The sequence below is a fragment of the Caretta caretta genome, chromosome 19 (genome assembly GCF_965140235.1).
Source record: "Caretta caretta isolate rCarCar2 chromosome 19, rCarCar1.hap1, whole genome shotgun sequence".
Lineage (NCBI taxonomy): Eukaryota > Metazoa > Chordata > Testudines > Cheloniidae > Caretta > Caretta caretta.
Window position 1 is genome coordinate 9,257,028 of NC_134224.1, and position 18,621 is coordinate 9,275,648.

An 18,621-nucleotide genomic window follows, 5' to 3' on the forward strand; every position below is an offset into this window, starting at 1 on the left:
TGTTATTGGAGACACTTCAGCATGTAAAGGTGTGGAGCCCAAACCTGTTCCTGTTTGAACTGATGGGCGTATTAGCCCTGGCTACACAGCCCGTAGTCTGGTGTGAGGGTAGGGAGAGAAAATGCATCGGGCTCCAGTCTTCACCTGTACTGCAGGCTGACCGCATCTTTAGGAATCTGTTCTCGAAAGCCGAGGCTACGTGGGAAGAGGGGAATGAGTGAACACTAGGCACCATGAGAATCCAAAGGGAAAACCTCTGTCTAGTGCATGGGGTAGGCACCCTATGGCATGCTGATTTTCAGTGGCACTCACGCTGCCTGGGTCCTGGCCACCGGTCCGGGGGGGCTCTGCATTTTTAATTTAATTTTAAATGAAGCTTCTTTAAACATTTTCAAAACCTTATTTACTTTACATACAACAATAGTTTAATTATCTATTATAGACTTACAGAAAGAGACCTTCTAAAAACGTTAAAATGTATTACTGGCACAGGAAACCTTAAATTAGAGTGAATAAATGAAGACTCTGCACACCCCTTCCGAAAGGTTGCAACAGAGCCAAGAAGGGGGGAGGATAAGGAAAGACTCTGCAAAATACAAAGCACGCGGTTCATTTAGATTGGCGGTCCCGACTCTAGAATGTGCCCCGTCCGTTGGGCGTCTGACAGTGTTGTGGAATCAGACGCACTCGAGTACCGCAGGCCCAAAAGCATCTGAGACTGGGGAAAGGTAACAGAGGCCTCTCCTGGAGAGGAGGCTTGGAACGTTTGAGACGTCTCCTAGTTCTGTCCCGCACGAAACGATGGCATCCGTGTCGTGCGGTGAGGCTCCGCGTGAGCTCTAACAAACGGCAGCAGTCAAATGTGGTTAGCGTCTGACTTCTGCTTGGTCTCCTGTGTGGAAAAGGGGGACCATCCGCCCGGTAATGGAGGGTGGTGACTTACACAGCTCATTCTCCTTTACTCTGTCTCCTCTCCAGGCTTGCTAAGGCTCTGTCTGACCCTCTAATGCTTTCTCTCCCTCTGTTGGAGCCCTAGTCCAAGTAACAACTCCTCTCCTTGCTGTTGTATTGATTGTGTAGCGCCCAGAGATTCCAGGTGGGATTGGTGCCTTATTGTGGTAGGTACAGAAAGCACACGCAGTCCCTGCCCTGATGGGCTTTCAGCCTCCCTGACGAGGCCAACCACTGAATGGAGGCTGAACTCTCCTCTTTACCCTAGAGATACAAGCAAGGGCTGAGACACACAGAGGTGGGCGGGCTGCTGTGGTGTGGCTAGAGGATTTTGGCTTCCAACGCTAACAGCTCAGCTCCTCCAGGGAGCCGGAACTCGCTCTGAAGCAGGCAAAAGGCAGGCTAAATTTCAGGCAGCTTAACAGACCTTGGACTCCTGACTTCAGGTGTCAAAAGTGGTTCCGAAGTTAAAACTCCAGCTTCAGCAAGAGGCACGTACAGCTACTGGTGTTAATCCGGTTGCATGGAGTAATTCGGCTCCTTCAAAGTTCCATCTAGGGATGCTGGTGTACTTAGCCAGTTGGATCTTCCTGCTTCAAGGGGGGGTTAGCTTGAACTCTTCTTTTTTCCCCTCTCGCACTCCTACCATGGCTTTGGTTCAGGCCCTGACCCAGTCTGTAATGCTGAAGACCGGGATGAGGAATTAAGTCGGGGAAGCTGTACAGCCTGTCATGCAGGAGATCAGGCTAGATGATCGCAGTGGTCTCTTCTGTCTTTACAATCTATTGTGAGGTGGAGGGTGGGGGGGGAGGGGGAGAGATTATCCCATCCCTGCCCACTCTGGGATTCTTACACCTTCCTCTGAGCATCTGGTGTGGTCAGTCAGACTGGGTACTAGAGTAGATGGATCCAGGTATGATCCAGTCTGCTGACTCCTGTGTTCCATGCCTCCTTCCATCCTCCCTTGCCTTGGCGTATTGTTGTAAGTCTGCTCCCCCATACTGAAATACAGGGTAGTGGCATTTTGCATTGCCTAGTAGTCAGCTCACAGGAAGCCTTTGGATCACTGGGGGTCTGGACAAAACCATTGACCGTCCTTGCTCTACACAGTCAACTGTATAAACATGGTCATGTTAAAACACATGGGAGTAGAGTTCCTTCTGCAATCTTCACCCCATAGACCCCCTCACAATTAAAAGTTAACAGCTGCAGACCTGGCGTTCAATTCTGCTCTCTTTAATCACTCCAGATTAGTCCTGGTCTGCTGAAATCCAGCGGAACTGTGTTGTGGGTGAGGGCAAGAGGTGGGGAAACAAGTGAGTGCAGACCTGAGGTCTGAATAGTTAGCTGCTGCCTTGAATTGAGCTTGGACACTGGAACGGTGAAGCTGTCCCTTCCGGTCCACGTTTATACAAAGGTATCCTCTGAGTTGACTGAAGTGTCTGCATCTTAAGGCAGCTGACAACATCAGAGGCAGTTCTGTAAAACAATACCACTTTGGGTGAAGGAATAACTTTCCCTGAAGGAGGGAGGGTTGGTGTGCATGAATTTAATTTTCTCTTGCAAGCTTTCTTTTATTGCCCAAAGTAATTTCTCCCATGTGCCGGGTCAGGATTGAACTGACAGAGCTGTGGTCTCTGGAGCACGCCCCCTCAAACCTGGAACTTTTATTAGGCAAACTCAGACTTCACCGGCAGAAACTGTGATCTCTCCTCAGGCAGGAATCCTAACGGACTTGCTGCAGCTTAAAACACAGCCCCTGTGACTCTGTAGGTGGTTTTCAGACTCGCCCCTTGGTGTGTGGTGAATTGCCTTCCGGTTACAAAACTGATTAACTTCAGAGGCTGGTGTGAATGACCCTCCCTTTGAAAACAAAAGATGATTGTACATGCAGGTGAACAGTGGGGGTTGCTATGAAGTAGGGAGGAGTGTGTGTGTGAGATGCACGCAGGAGGTTTTGTTGCAGTTCTCAGAAAGGCCAACTTTGCTGCTTTGAAAGCAAATGACGGAGGGGAATAAACCTGAAGGGCGTCATGCTTCGCATGACGCCACTTGGCAAGGCAAAATGTAGGCCAATGAGCAAAAGTAACCTGATGCACAAAAAGAAATGAAATGAAAGTGTTGTTAAACCTTGACTGTGGCTCTTTAAGTCTGTCAGGGAAATGAGATGCACTTTCCCCTTCCTAGAGGACAGTCATGCAAGCAAGGGCTGAATGGAGAATCTGGTGCTGTGAGAAGATTAACCACAGGTCCCCCTTTCTTCCTCTAATTCTCTTCAGGGTTTCCTTTGAACCTACCTTGTGGGGAGGTCACATCCTCAATAGCCCGCTAGATTAAATTACTGCCAGTTGTATGTGCACCTTGCATTGCCTTTCAGTGACTCAGCTGCCGTGTGTCGCAATGACACTCACTGACATAAGATGGGAGTAGCCGATCTCTGTGCCGATATTCACACTGGGGGAAGGAAACGCTCAGAATTCCGAGGGTCCTGCCCCCACACCCTACAAAGGTGCATTTATAGTCTGCTCACCAGGCCAATGCCTGGTCGAAGGGCACCCTGCTTGCTGGCCAAAACCTTGTTCAGAAATGCAAAGCGCTTCCTGCCTGGCTCAGGGGAAAGCAGCCCATCGGAGGAAATGTCCCTCAAACCTCAGGCTGAGTGAATCCCCATGGCCCACTGAGTTCAAGGATGCCTGCAACTGCTAGAGCAGATCTCCTGGAGTTTGAGGCTCATTCTTTCAGACAGACTTTCCTTGTCCCCGACGTCAGCTTCTCTCTCTGACTGGAGCGCACACAGGGGAGCTTCCGCAGTAATGTGTGGTGCTGGAACAACTTGGGCGCTCTCCTTGCTGGAAGAGACTATGCATGAGATTGTCCTGACAGCAAAGTGTCTCTTGCCCAGCTCAGAAACTAGCATGTCACAAACCCTGGGCAGAGAGTTTCCTTTCCTTGAGCAAAGGTAAAGGCTCCTGTTCAGAGGCTGTAACCCCACCAAACGCATCATTCGGTGTGTGGCTCCGCTCCCCGTCAGTCCCATTTTGCTGCCTTCACAGTTGTGGTTCTGAAGCCTAAAATGGGGCTTGTCTTTCAGGCCAAGAGTTCCCCAATCTCCAACTGGGGGCTCTTAGAACGTGGTGGTATTCATGTTCCCTCTGCGTCTGCCAGGCTGAATCTGACGCTCAGCCTGCCAGGTCAGTGTGCAAGCTGGCCTCCTCCCAACCCTGCTATAATCCAAGAGTTTAACTTTCCCTCGCTCTGACTTTCAGGATCTCTTATTGCACCGCAGACAAGAGCCACGATAAAGTGTTTGCCTACATTGCTCAGAGCCAGCACAGCGAGAACCTGGAGTGTCATGCTTTCCTCTGCCCCAAACGGAAACTGGTCAGTAGAAAGGAGGGCGCGGGTCCATACGGCTGTTACCAGAGAGGTGGGCAGGGTTCAGTGCTTCATAGGCTCCTCGGGGCAGGGACCTTGCTGACTGATCTAGGGGTCTGATCCAGCAAACTGCCCTGCCTACAGGTACTGGAGCGCCTATGCTTGCAGACATAACTCGGGGCTGTCAGCAGCCCTGCGTCTCTGGAGGCCCGAGCATATCGTAGGACGTAGTGAGGCTAAATCAACCTGGATACATGCTGATGGGAGGGGCAGATATCCTCTGTTATGTCACTTTTGTGCTGATGTTGGGAGGAACTTTTTAAATGCCTTGCTGGATTTGACTTTGAGGGGCTGAGAATCCACAACTTCACCTGTTTCTGATGGGAGCGCCGGGATCTCGGCTAGTCTAACCACTAGGCTGCATGCCCCCATGAGGGGAGGCCCCATCTCCCATTCTCAGGAGTGAGAGTCCCCTATTAAAGAGGCAAAATGCAGAGTTAAAAATGACACTGAGTTGAGCCTGGAAACTTACTTGAAGGCCCTGATCCCATAAATCATAGAATATCAGGGTTGGAAGGGACCTCAGGAGGTCATCTAGTCCAACCCCTTGCTCAAAAGCAGGACCCATACCCAATTAAATCAATACTTCAGTGTGCTTAGAGTTTAGCTTGACTGAAGTCAATGGGACTTGGTCACATGCTTAAAGATATGCAGAATTAAAGCTTTTAATAATTGGGCCAGGTGGGAAGGGGGCATTTATTTTAAATGGGGGAGTAGCATTTGCTGAACTGTCTCTAACCCCCTCCCGCCAGCTGAAATTCTCCTGGCACTTCCTCGCTTAATGAAATCATTTCTGCATTGTCCTTAACTCCCCGTGGCTGCAGTAAGACTGTAACTGTGTTTGGTGATGCTACCATTGCATCCGGAATACTGGACTCTGCCGTGGATGGGAAAGCATTTTAAAAAGGAGAGTGGCCGGGCAATACAAGGCGCGTGTGTGTGTGAGACCCCGCTCCTGCTTCACCTCAACTTTCCCCCCTGCTTTGTGGCTCACTTTTTTAAGAGCTCGCGCGCTCTCTCTCTATTGAAGCCCGTGATACCTTTGTTACTGTACTTGATGGCAGATTTAGCACCATCGCACTGTAACTGACTCACAGCATGGAACACAAGATCGTAACACATACTAAGGAGAATAGCCAGAGCTGGGAAATAGCCACCAGCTTTTGTTCTGAGCGGAGCGGATAGGTTTTTTTTTTTGTTTTGGTTTCTCTGCTCACCCCTCCCCTTGGCTCAATGTATCGCATAACCGGGAGAGCTCTTCTGAGCTGGGACAGCATGGGCTAAGGCCCAGCACTTAAGAGTTGGCAAGGGAGAGAAATGGGTCACTGGGCATAAGCTGTGAGTGGGTGTAGAGAGTGATTAGATCTCCTCCACTCTCACAATGGGGAAGCAGGGACTGATGAGCCAGAGAGACCTTGCGGTGGAGATGTGGATGAGTCAAGGGGGGGCTGGGCTTAGTGTGTGTGTGTGCTAGGAAACGGGGGGGTGTCCTCCTCTGCCCGCTCTAGTAGGATGCGGGGACCAGACCAATGCATACCCCTCCCCCAGACACAGAGCTGCAGAAGCCCCTTTCTGGGGAGGAACCCATGCAGTTGTTGTGGCTTGCAGGGGCTGGAAGCCTGCAGGGCTGGGGGTGCTCGTCCCCTGCACACTGGAACTCACAGGGAGTGTGGGGGACACCGTTCCTCCTGCATTGATGTGATCTAGGCAGGGAGCTGTAGATCTAAACTACACCCTGCCTGCTTCATGCCCTTATTTCTGCCATTCCCATCTTTTCCCCCAAATCGGGAGCATAATCTAAACAGAGGCTGCAGCAACGACTGTTCTCACATCATGGCGTGGGGGGTGGGAAGGTTTCTTCATCTCGGCGACTTGGCATTGCCCCTGCAGCAAGCCCCTTTCAGTCAGGTTGGGGCAGAGAAGAGACCAAATTTGCCCCCAGCAACGTGGCCCAGACCTCCGCTCCAAACACCTCCCTGCTGCTCCAGGCATGAATGGCAGTGTTAATATTCTGTCCCTTTCTCCTCCCCCCGCCCACCCCCCACCCCAGCCTCCCTCTGGGGAAGCAGGGAACATAAAGGAAGCCACCAGTTCTCTCCTGGCTGCAAAGCACAGCCCCATCTTTGCGCTGCCAAGATAAGAAGAGGCTCTGCAAATTAAAATTTAAATCTCTCCAGTGCTAAAAGAATTATCTCTTTGGTACATCAGCGCCGTACGTCTTCCTCAAAATAAAAAAGTTCTCCCAGGCCTTTTGTGGTAGCAAGCAGAATCTTTGTACGCACACACAATGCGTGAACACCATGCTGATAACAGGTAAACTGATACTGCAGTACCAGAGCTTGGCATCTAAGACGGGGCTCGGTATGTATAGCTACCCGGCTCTGGCATATAATTACTCCATATTTTTAGTTCATGGGCAATTCTCAATGGTAGCTGGGTCTATTAAACTTGATTCAGATGTGACAGCTTAAATTGTAAACAGCTGTGGGGAGTTTCATACTTAATTACCATATTTAAGTTTTTTGCCATAAAGCATTCACACTTCCATCACAGATGTAAATAGCTCAGACATTCAAATGAGATCCTCTACTTTTGTGAGGTTTAATTGGCAGAGATGGGTTTTGTGTGTTTTTATTTTTCCCTTTTTCAAAAGCCCGTGGCTCTTGGAACTTATTTCTCAATTAAACTTTTTATTCCGCTTTTTCCCCAAAGCCTGGAGGAGGGGGAAGTTCCGTGTCTTGGAAGCTGGATTTATTTTGCATGCGACTCTAAACGCAAACTTATCACCCGTCAGCTGTCTTTAAAAGTCCTTGCTTCTGCCTTGTGATGTGCCACTGTGTGTAAAATCTTCAATGAGCTTGTTCTTTAATGACCCTGGCATCCCACGTCGCTCCTCGCCACACTCGTAAGCCTTGCTGGTTAGCTCGAAGGGCTGGTTTGAGCAGGGGTTTTTTGTATGGCTCTGTCTAGAAACATACGGATTGAGTGGGTGTGGATGCAGTTACAGCAGCGTAGCTCACTTCTGTAAACTCAGGAGAAATAAGCTACATTGACAGGTTTCAGAGGAACAGCCGTGTTAGTCTGTATTCGCAAAAAGAAAAGGAGTACTTGTGGCACCTTAGAGACTAACCAATTTATTTGAGCATGAGCTTTCGTGAGCTACATCTGATGAAGTGAGCTGTAGCTCACGAAAGCTCATGCTCAAATAAATTGGTTAGTCTCTAAGGTGCCACAAGTACTCCTTTTCTTCAAGCTACATTGAGACTCTTTCAACTACAGAAGTGAGTCCACGCGAGGACCGTTTCTACGCTGGTTTAGAAACCCGCTTAATTACAGTGGCACACAAAATGTGTGGCCTAGAGGGCCAAACTTGCTGCTGGTGCAAGTGGGTGTAACAGTCCCCTCCAGATAGAGGCTCCCATTGACTTCGCTGGGAGCTGGGTGCCTACGCTACCTTTTGTGCCTTTGAAAGCTCCCCTGTATCTCTCTGGGCTCATTAACATTCAGCCCTTATTCTGTCATTAAGAGCTGAAACTGATTGTGGGGGGCACCAGCTTTCATTCCCCCGCTATCTAATGCTTTTTCTTACAGCATCCTGTTACTCGAGATGGTCCTCGGTTCAGAACCAACTCGAATGGGGAGGGGAAGGAATTGGTGATGGACAGTAGCTCTCTAAGCTGTCATGGCTAATCCAGCCCTACATCTGTAGTGAAAGTCATTCCTGGCTATTCAGCATCTTAACTGAAACGAGTGGAGGGCACTCGGTCCAGCCACCAACACCTGCCATCGCTGGCACCTTTCTTGGCAGTCAGATGGCCCCTGAAAATTGAGGAGGGGTGTCCCATGCTTAGGGTACTCATCCAGGATTTGAAAGAACCAAGTTGATTCCTTGCTCTGCCACCAGCTTCCTGCATGACCTTGTGCAAGTCACTTAGCTGCTCTGTACCTCATTTTTCCCCATCTGTACAATGGGGATAATGGCACTGCCCTGCCTTGCAGAGGTGTGGTGAGGCGCTCAGATACTATAGTGAGTGGGGCATGCAAGTATCTTGGAGGATTAACAGTAATCATCCCACCTGGTTGGGATTGAGGCACAGGGGAGAGGCCAATATGCAAGCCGCTCTGTGTGCATTGAGGCTAGAGAGGTCTTTAGCCTCCAGAGCGGTCAGCATGACACCTTCCCTTCTTTCTGAAAATAATTGTTTTCTTAGGTGTAACACGCCTGCAGCCAACTCTCTGCAGCAGCGTCCTGTGGAGAGCAGACAATCCTTGCTGCTATCCGTATTTGATTACCCTTTCTAAAGGGGTGCAGGTGTCCTGGCACCAGAGTACTAGGAAGCTCCAGGTTCACATCTATCAGCAGAACCGCCAAATGATTGAAATCGACGGGAGAAACTGCCAACGAATGCACTGTATAACATTGTCTTTCAGGCCCAGGCAGTCACCCTAACTGTAGCTCAAGCGTTCAAAGTCGCGTTTGAGTTCTGGCAAGCATCCAAGGAAGGTGAGTGTGTCGCTCTCCGTGTCTTGCAATATAGCCAAGGAAATAATTTGGGCTTATTATCCTTTCAAGTGATCTTTCAAAGTATGCACTGGAGAAAAAAAAAAAAGGGGGGGGGGGCATTGAGGCCTGTTCTGGCTGCGCTGCTAACGTAACTGCAGGTTTCTTGTGACTCTGACGGCAGGGTCTACTGGCCGCAATCAGCGGCTGACACCTCGTACTGAGTCCTGCTCCTTGTAAACCTGTCTCTGCCTGTTGCTTTCACCATAGGTGGGCACATGAAATACAGTGTGCCTAACAAGCTGTAAAGTAACTAGCTGTTCTTTCCAAGTCCGCCTGACACCTGTGTCCCTTTCACCCCATGCCAGTGTGCAAGAGAGAATTTTATATTCTGGGGCTGTTCTTCTCCACTCCTCGCCCCCAATAGGTGCTGAGCACCGTGCCCACTGTAATGAAGCTGGGGTGCTCACACCTCTGAAAACCAAACCTACGGGGGCAGAATCTGTGCTGTGCTGCTGGGAAAGGGCACCTGGGATGACTGGGTCTGTGCCACCTGGATTCTAGGCAGGTGTAGGGGCTGGTACATCCCTTGGCATGTAAGTTAGAGTATTTCTCCCCTCTCCTCGTCTCTTCCCCCCCTCCCCCCCCCCCCCAAACAAAAAAAAAAAATCCAGGGCTGCTCAGGGCCACTTGTGTCAGCCCTATGCATCTCCTGCACTGGGGAAATACCCTCAATCACACGTCCCTTCCACTTGCATCTCCTAGACTGCCCTTATATGCCACCAGAGAGGCATGTAGGGCGTGGAGAAGGAGGAGGAACTGGCCCCAATTGTCTTGGGTGGTGCTGACTCCTCTGGAAAGTGAGTGGAACATAAGTGTCTCCTGAGGGTGTGACTCGGAAAACATTTGTCCCAAGTACACAAAGCCCTTGATGCAGGCAGTCACAAAAGTTGGCTGAAAATGGAAATCCCCCCTGGGGAAGAAAAATTGTGCCCTAATTTGTGACCAAAAAGTCAAATGCAATTTCCGGAAAAACTGCATTTTGGGAGAACCAGAATGGAATCTCAAAGCTCTCTGCCTGCAAGGCTTTTGTCAGTTTCATTTTTTTTGCTGGCAGTTGTGTCTCCTAGGCAGTCAGTCCAGGAGCCCTCCGTAAATCCCATTTCCCCCCCCCCCCAGCTGGAAAATCAATCTTTTGGTGGCAAAACTTCAATTTTGGCAAAATGAATACTTTGACAGAAAAATGCCCCGATGGGGAAAGTTCCCAACCAGCTCTTATGGTCACGACATATCACATTTCCGTTCGTGAAATGCACATCAGGAAATCCAGTGCCTACGGACAATGAGGGAGTCTTTCTTGTTGCAGAGAAAGAAAAGCGGGAAAAGTCCCTCTCTGAGGGAGAAGGTGCAAGTGGCCCAAACTCAGAAGATCCTGCCTGCCTTAAAGCATGTAAGTGATGAACAAAACGCCCTGTTAGCTTTCAGGGATCTAAAGACCTCTGAGCAGCAACTGGGTGTCTTCGTCTGGATTTGACCAAGTCTCCCAGCAGAACTGCGGAGACTAGTGCAGGACAAACAACTTTTTGTATCCGTGGTGTAGATTTGTTTTTGGCCAACCACTACGAAGAGAGCCATTCTCAGCCATGGCTTCTACTGCAGCCTCTTCTCTAAATGCCCTCTGCTGAAGTGGAGGGATCCAGGCAGGTAGGGCTGCTCACTGGCTGGCAGACAGCCCACCTAAAATAGGGGGTCAAACCAAGAAATGTCAGGCCTGACTAGCCAGTTTGGTGCAGCTTTTACAATCGCATACTCTCCCTGTGTCTGACTTCAGGGAGAATATCAATACAATGCTAGGGTGTCGTCGTCCCCCACCCTCCCCCAGAAGTGACACACAATTGCTGTGAGAAAAGGTAAATGCTACTACATTCTGGGCATGTACAGCTAAAGTGAGCCCAAGAACTACATCGGGCTTCCCTGAATGTAGGAGCAATGAACAGGAAACGAAGAAGTAGCTGAGACGCTGAAGAGAAGGAGGGTGCACGTTGCTTGTGTACAAGACACCGAATAGAAGGGATCAAAATCTATGGAGGTTGACCAGTGCTACGAGTTGCTTTGTGGCTCAGTACCATGGATCAGTAGTAAAAAAGAATAGAGTAAGAACAATCCTAGCGGAACATTACAGGCTATGATAGTGGACATCCAAAGGAAGAGTGAGCTCTGACAATAGCAGTGAGTAGAGACCAAAACTTTAATGTTTTATGTGAGTACGTGCCATAGGTTAGTGTTATGACAGAGGAGGAGAAATTCCAGCTAGCTAGCAGTTCCTTGCTTACCAGTAGGTCCAGCTAAGTGCCTGATTGATTAATCAAACTCTCTCTCAGTGGACATATGGGAGAACCCAAGGGCTAAAACAGTTGTTGTTAAGTACGATACCTTGGACCCAGAAATGCAGCTGGTGAGCACGTCTTTGTTAGCCAGAGCCCATGGCCTGATTATTGCCAATACATACTTTGTAAAAAAGGGAGGAGCACTTTATTACATAGAAGAGTGGCCCCTTCCTGCCAAGATGAGATTTAACAAACAGGGGAGACTGAAGTCGTTCCGGGAGAGCAGATTACGTTGCTTGTAATGGACTTCAGGGTGACAAGGCTAGTGGGGTGGGAGGATGGGCAAAAGATGAATTGTGGACCAAAAAAATGAAGTGTTGGAGGCTTGCAGGCAAGACTACAACCAAACGGACCATGATCACATCAGCGAGGCTGGAGGGAGAAGAGGGGGTGGCCAAATGAAAGGAGGGAAACTTCTTGTGAAGTAGACATGGCGATGGTCCGGTAGTGTGCAGGAGGCAGTGAAGGAGGAAAAGTTTAAGTGATGGCAGAAAGTTAAGAAGGCTAGAACGTGATGAGGAATACAAGCTGGCAAAGAAAAAGGCAAAACTGTTGTGGTTGGCTTAATTACATTGCAGAGGGCATGAAACTCTTTGCAGCCCTGAGCAATGTAATTAAGCTGACATAACTCTGGTGTAGACCAGCCCTGAGACTGCAAGCAGCCTGAATCTTTAGCTTGGAGAGGTGAGGACTGCCCCGTGCATCTCAATGAGGAGTTAACTCTGAAACATAAAATGATGGCACTTGCCAGCTAGCAAACTGACTAACTTGAGCAGCAAACATTCAGTTAATGTGGCACTTTAAGATGGAAAAAATCCAAACACGCACCTACTGTTTGCCTGGTTAGCAATAGTCCTATGATGCAAATGTGAGCTTGAATGACATTGTGTGGTATTAGACTGAAGGCGGGAATGGGCTGCAATAACATTAATATCAAAAGAACCTAGGGGACAAAGTGCAGGCTGGGCTATTCCCACTTCATATTTAATTCAATAATTCCATTTTCAAACGGATGCTTAAGCAAAGCCACTGCAGGTCTCCCAGTCTGCTTCACCACCTAATCCAGGGTGTCTTGCCATAAAAATGAGGCTTCTGGCTTTTTTTCTGCAGAGGGGCTTTGATGCAATGCTTAGCCCAGTAATTGTTCTGTACTCCTAGTGTAGCATAGATCAAGAGCATGGTGGCAGTGTAGCCCATTGGGCAAGGCTCTGGACTGGGAAATCCAGTGACCGGGTTCTGTTCCCTGCTGTGTGTGACCCTAGGAAAGTCACTTAACTCATCTGTGCCTCTTTTTCCCTTCCCACTCTCTTGTCTCTTTGGCCCATCAGATTTTACAGTCCCTGCCCAGATGTTTGTACAGTGCCTAGCACTGCCCTGGCCCCAATGTGGGCGGTTGGAGAAGGACTCTCTACCTGTTAACGTAAAGCGAATAAGTGGTGGCAGGATAGCCCAGTAGGAAGGTGTACATATTTCTCTTATTGGAGTGGAGAGGGCAGGGAAGGAGAACTGCAAAACTCTTCTAGGTAACTGTTTGTGGTTTTTTTTTTTTTTTTTTGCTCTGTTCACACAGCAGTTGCCACAGGGAACCTGCTGGACTTCGAAGATGCTGCCAGATCTCCCCTGACTGTCAGTGTGAACGCCCCACGCGTGGATGAGTTGGGTCCAAACTTCTCATCTGAGAACAACAACATAGTCTGGGTAAGCGTACTGGAGGTGCAAGCTCTTTCTCCTGAGAAGAGGGATGCTGGGGGAAGGTGAAGCTTCATTTTCTGTTGGTCCCAACATCCTCCGTTGGGGATGGGGGTTGTCTTCATTCTGGGCCCACCTCTTAACCAAAGCCTTAGCAATTGGGTGTAGAACTTCCAGACTACTCAGCCATTCGTGCTGGGATTTTCAAAGGGGTCCAATCAAGTTTGCTTTCAGTGGGAGCCTGGAGTTTGATTTGGATGCCTAATTACTTCTTAGGCTCCTGTTGGCTGCCAAGACCTGGGATTTTCAGAAGAGCTTGTAAACTTCTTTCACAAACCCACATTTCAGATGCTTGGGCACTTCTTTATGTGCTTTATCACATACCTGAATGTCTAGTTTTCAGATGGAAGCACCAGTCTGTAGCTGCTGTGCATGCTGGTGTGGGTTACGCCCGTGCTCTAGCCATGGAATCTATTGTTTGACTTGTCAAGTCCTGAATAGTCTGAGACCCACGACCTCAAACTACCTCCTCCTCTCCCACTGCAGTAGATGAAATCTGCTGAATTGTGGAGCAGTGATGGGGCCTCTTTAGCCAAAGGGCTTTGCTTCCAGAGACTGCCTGTCTGAACCCAAGTTTTGTGACCTTCAGGCCAAATTAGAATATCGCCTGTTAATCTCAACATCACCGTAGGTCCTGGAGGGATCTTAGCCAACCTCCTTCTTTTGCATAACTCTCAGTAGCATCAAGGTCATCAGAGCCCCAAAGCTTAAAACCCCCAGTGGATGTAATCAAGTTGCCCATTGAAAGGCCATCTCAAACCTAATCTTTCAATTAAAACAACCCCTCAGCCCCCATTCAGTAATATTCAAATACCCTTCATGGGCAGCCTCCAAAGAGGAGAGATTTGAAAAGGAAGCACACCAGCAGTTCCTCAAGAAACGCTGCCCCGTAGCTCTTTAAATATAATGTTCTCGGCACAAAGGTCCAGCTGAAGTATGTGCTTAGTAGGTCCTTTGCTGAAAGCATCCTGCTGAGCTGGGTCCACTGTATCTGCTGCACTTTGCACCCTGTAAGCTTGAAATGGTGAGTGCAATCAGTCGACTTGGCCAACCCTAAAATCTAAGGAGTGATCCGCTTTTTGTTTCCAGCGCTGGGGAAAGTGTCTGCATGCAAAGAGCAAACCGATGCTTTCAGCCAGAACAACCTTTTTGTGTTGCGTTGAGAGAACAGAAGTAGGCTCTTGTGAGAAGCACATGCCGGAGTCTCAGCATCTGAACTTGGAACAAAGTGGCTGCTCTCGGGGTGAAACTCACCCCTGCGCGGAGGGGACAGCGCAAGGATTAGGCTTGTTTTGAGGGCTTACACTGTGCATAGCCTTGGGCTGTCCCTCCCTGCAGCAGTGAATTTTGACTTAGCAGCAGTGGTGAGAAATTTTAAAGAGGCAGTACACAAATAAAAAGGCATCTCTTTCCCTACAAATTTCAGAGTAGCAGCCGTGTTAGTCTGTATTTGCAAAAAGAAAAGGAGTACTTGTGGCACCTTAGAGACCAACATTTATTTGAGCATAAGCTTTCATGAGCTACAGCTCACTTCATCGGATGCATTCGGTGGAAAATACAGTGGGGAAATTTTATATACACAGAGAACATGAAACTATGGGTGTTATCATACAGACTGTAATGAGAGTGATGGTAACACCCAATGTTTCATGTTCTCTGTGTGTATAAAATCTTTCCACTGCATGCATCCGATGAAGTGAGCTGTAGCTCACGAAAGCTTATGCTCAAATAAATTTGTTAGTCTCTAAGGTGCCACAAGTCCTCCTGTTCTTTTTTTTTCCCAACAAAATCCACTGCAGAAAACCATCAGGAGGCCTTGGAAAGGGGTGAGGCAATAGCAGTACCTGGCACTGCACAGCTTTCTGCTACCTGAAGTTAACTTGGTTGGGGGGTGCTGGTCGTGTGGATGCTTAATTTTGGAAGGCTTGGGGGCAGGGAGGGCGATTCCACTGGGCTTTGGATCAGGCCTTAGGCTGGCTATTGTACTGGTACAGGGAGGGGAATGCTGCTGGTTGGGAGGGGGAGAAGAGACGGGAGAGATGCTGGAAATGGATGTGGTTGGTGGTGGAACAGAATCCCTCAATCTGTTAGGTCCTTGCAAAGAAAACGGCAGTGCTCAGACCCGGATACCCAGTGTTGCTCTAAGCACTTGATGATGCTGTACCTACGCCCGAAGGAAAGTTGAGCCAACTGTTTAAATACACTTGCGTGCTAGCTTAGCAACGACCTCTTCTTCTTTTTTCTCTTTCTTAATAAAGGAAATGGATGACGGGCTGGAGGAGGCATTTTCAAGGTAATTCTAATAATTCTTTACAAGTTTATGGCACTAGGGACCAACCCAAGAGTCTTCACTCTGACTAGTTTTAATAATGCTTCTAATCTAATCTGCTCCAATGATCTGACCGGGGGAGCAGCCCAGCCAGTGCTTCAGCTCTTAATTGAAAGATAGACTTTGAGGCTGGCTGATGGTCAAAATATTTGACTAACCTTTTAAGGATGGAGATAGGGGGGTGTGTGATGGGGAATTTAATTCCCCAAACATAGCATGGTGATAGTGTCTCTTCTTCCTGGAACGGAATGCTGTTCGCTCAGCTGACAGTGTCTAGTTCCGTGCTAGCAGGAGTGATCTTGGTCTGATCTTCTTGCACTTATGACTGACTTGCTTCTCCCCCATGTTAGTGTAACACTAACATAGCGTTTACGCTGCCATTCCCCAGATGAACTGCAAACATGTAGTCAAGGAGTAAGACCCTCTAACTCGGATCTAGTTCATCACCTAACCAAGGGGTTTTATGTTAGAATCCTTGCATTGTTGTAACAAAACCAACTTGATTACAGTGCAAATCCCTAATATCTACCTATTTAAACCATACTTACAGTAGTTTAAGGTTAGTTGAGCTTATAGTGCAAAAAAAGCGAGTACACTGGACTTAAGGTGGAAGGCTCACTTTCCTTACCTCCACTGTTCATTGTGGAAAGAGAAGTTGCAAATCCATTCCTAAAGCATTAAAGGGATGCTGTCAACTTAAATCCTACTCCAAACCAGTTTCCTCACCTATATTACTAAAGAATGTGTTGGACTACTTAAAACTGAACTTTAAGAAACAAATTTTACTAGTCACTATCTCCCCTGCCGCCCCTGCAGTTTGGACATTGAATTGTCACTTTCACTTTCAGGCTATCCCTGTCACAATGGTTGGGCCGCAAATGCAGCAGGAGAACTTTATTAATCTTTTCCCAATGGAATTTAGGAAATCATGAGAACTTTTCTGTTGATCTTTCTTTTAAAAGCATCATTATGGTTTGGGTTTGGCTTTTGTTGTGGTTTTAAAAACATATTTTTGGGGTCAAACTTGAGTTGATAGTCTGTTAAGATCCATTATATGAACTCCAAATATCTTTTGTGCATGAGAGAGTTTGCACTGAAGTATTAGGCTTGTACACATGGAATTTAGTAATTGGACTACAAATCTGTGGGGCTTTAACTTTCATAAACCTCTGCAGTGCCCTGGGATGAAAGATTCTGTTAAAAATGACCCTACAGGCTGACCACCACTACCATTTGGCTGTGAGTTCAACCCTTGAGGGGGCCATTTAGGGATCTGGGGCAAAAATTGGGGATTGGTCCTGCTTTGAGCAGGGGGTTGGACTAGATGACCTCCTGAGGTCCCTTCCAACCCTGATATTCTATGATTCTATGATTTCAGATCTGAACACAGCCTCAAAATACTGTCTTTTTTACTTAAGAGTAAAATTTTAGAACCAGCTTCTGAGAACCAGGAGTGCTGCTGTGAGCTGTTGGAGTGATTGTGGATGGCAGTAAATTATGTACTGGCTGCTTGCTCAGGTATTCCTGGAATGGTGAAAATTTAGACACTTCTTTTGGTGAGGCTGCTTTGGTCAGTGCGTTCTTTTAACTGAGATAAGGTCCCTGCTAACAATGTACCAGTCAGTGCTAGCTTCGGAGGAAAAAGGCAACGTTTTGCCAGGCCTATACTGTAAAGGGAGCCCTCATTGCGAATGTAGACTGTCTTTAAGGTGAAACTCTGAGAAGCAGGCATGAGACTTCAAAGAGCTTCAAAGATCAGCTTTTTCCCTATTTAGGAGCATTTCTTTACAAGCTGTAGGAAGAATTTTGAAGTATGAAGCTGCATATAGCAGTATAGAGGCTATAAACGCCTTCTTTCTTCTCAGACTTGCTCAGTCAAGAACTAACCCTCACGTCCTGGACACTGGCCTGACTGCTCAAGATATCCAGAGTGCAGAAACCCTCTCTCCCGTAGACTGGGACAAAATGGATTCAAATGCGGCAGAGAAAGATGACCTGTTTGGGTTCTGAAGAACTCCTCCTCCACCGAACCGTTTGCAATAAAGTAACCACTAAAAGTAAAAGGGCTGAATGCAAACCCTTCTGGGTGAAGTTCTGGAGGGATTTCTTAAAGGGGAGGTTTCACCATTCTTACAGATGCTGTTACCGCAATAACAACTGGTTAGACCAAAGCTTTAGACATTTAATACATATTTTTTTAACCTTGCTTTTTATCTAAACAATGAGATGCTCTTGAATATATTTATTCAGTAACCGTTACAGTTTACATATATTATGGAAGTTGCATTGCTGGATCCTATACAAAAGTAACGTGTACAGTCTTAGATGGCAATATACTGATGGAAGAGTATTCAGCAGAGCTTGCTGTCTTCCGAAAATGACTATCCAGCACCAAAGACTCTTTAGCGTGTACATATTTTTCTAGACGCCTGCACATATAATTGCAATTGTAAGCACAAATGTTACTCATCCTTTGCTTCCAAAACAGCTCTAGTTCTGCAGTTGTCTTCTTGCATTTCACCTTCTTGATAAACTGGGAGGGAAAGAACTACACCAGTATTAAAATCAGAGGTAACAGGTTTTATTTTCCTTGTGAATGTCTGCGATAAATCCCCATAGTTGTCAGCCATCAGTAATGGGTTGTCTGACACTTTGTTAGCTTTCAGATTGGAGTTGGCACACTTACCCAAAGACTTGTAGCTTTGCACTTTAAAAGCCTGAACTGAAAGTATGGCCCAAAATGTCAAAACAAGCTGGGTGTTCATCTCTAACCTCTCTTCTCACCCAGAAGCTACTGATCCAAAAACCACCGCAATATTGCAGGTCTGTATCTCACAACCGACCTCTCACACTTTATTTTTTTTTTCCCTTCACTGTGACTCTAAATCTAAAGACTTCAGTCGCACTGATAGTCATAAAAAGGTTCTCTGGTAACACTTGGCTTTTGATCATACATTGAAAATTGCAGGTTGGATTGAACCAGATGCATAATAGGTTAATGCTGGCTGCCTCCTACTGGGCACTCCTCTGTCTGGTCTCCATACCAATCTGTCTAATGGAGCCACTTAGTAGGCTGAGGCAGAATTGGATTAAGTGAAACCAATATTTACCTGGATGTTCTTCCAAGGGGGGGGGGGAAAAATCCCCTGTATGCTATTTTGATGATCGTTCCAAGACCTACACCTCCTGAGAAGCTGAGAGAAAAATGCGGCTCCTTAATCTCCTGTACTTCTAGATTTGAAAATCAATAATGGCGATATAAGGATTAT

At 47.5% G+C, this 18,621-nt stretch overlaps 1 protein-coding gene across 3 annotated transcripts in view; it reads left to right on the forward strand.

Annotated features, from left to right (window-relative positions):
* The window catches only part of LDLRAP1 (low density lipoprotein receptor adaptor protein 1), a 36,180-nt gene extending 17,695 nt beyond the window's left edge, over positions 1 to 18,485 (forward strand). For 2 of the 3 annotated variants that reach the window (XM_048825794.2, XM_048825796.2), the window contains exons 4-9: positions 4,218 to 4,332; positions 8,818 to 8,890; positions 10,254 to 10,337; positions 12,845 to 12,972; positions 15,282 to 15,316; positions 17,218 to 18,485. In XM_048825794.2, coding sequence (XP_048681751.1) covers positions 4,218 to 4,332; positions 8,818 to 8,890; positions 10,254 to 10,337; positions 12,845 to 12,972; positions 15,282 to 15,316; positions 17,218 to 17,362 — 580 coding nt within the window. In that variant the 3' untranslated portion in view covers positions 17,363 to 18,485. The remainder of the gene's footprint in view (positions 1 to 4,217; positions 4,333 to 8,817; positions 8,891 to 10,253; positions 10,338 to 12,844; positions 12,973 to 15,281; positions 15,317 to 17,217) is intronic. The other variant, XM_048825795.2, reaches the window with a different exon arrangement.
* Positions 18,486 to 18,621: the final 136 nt, after the last annotated feature.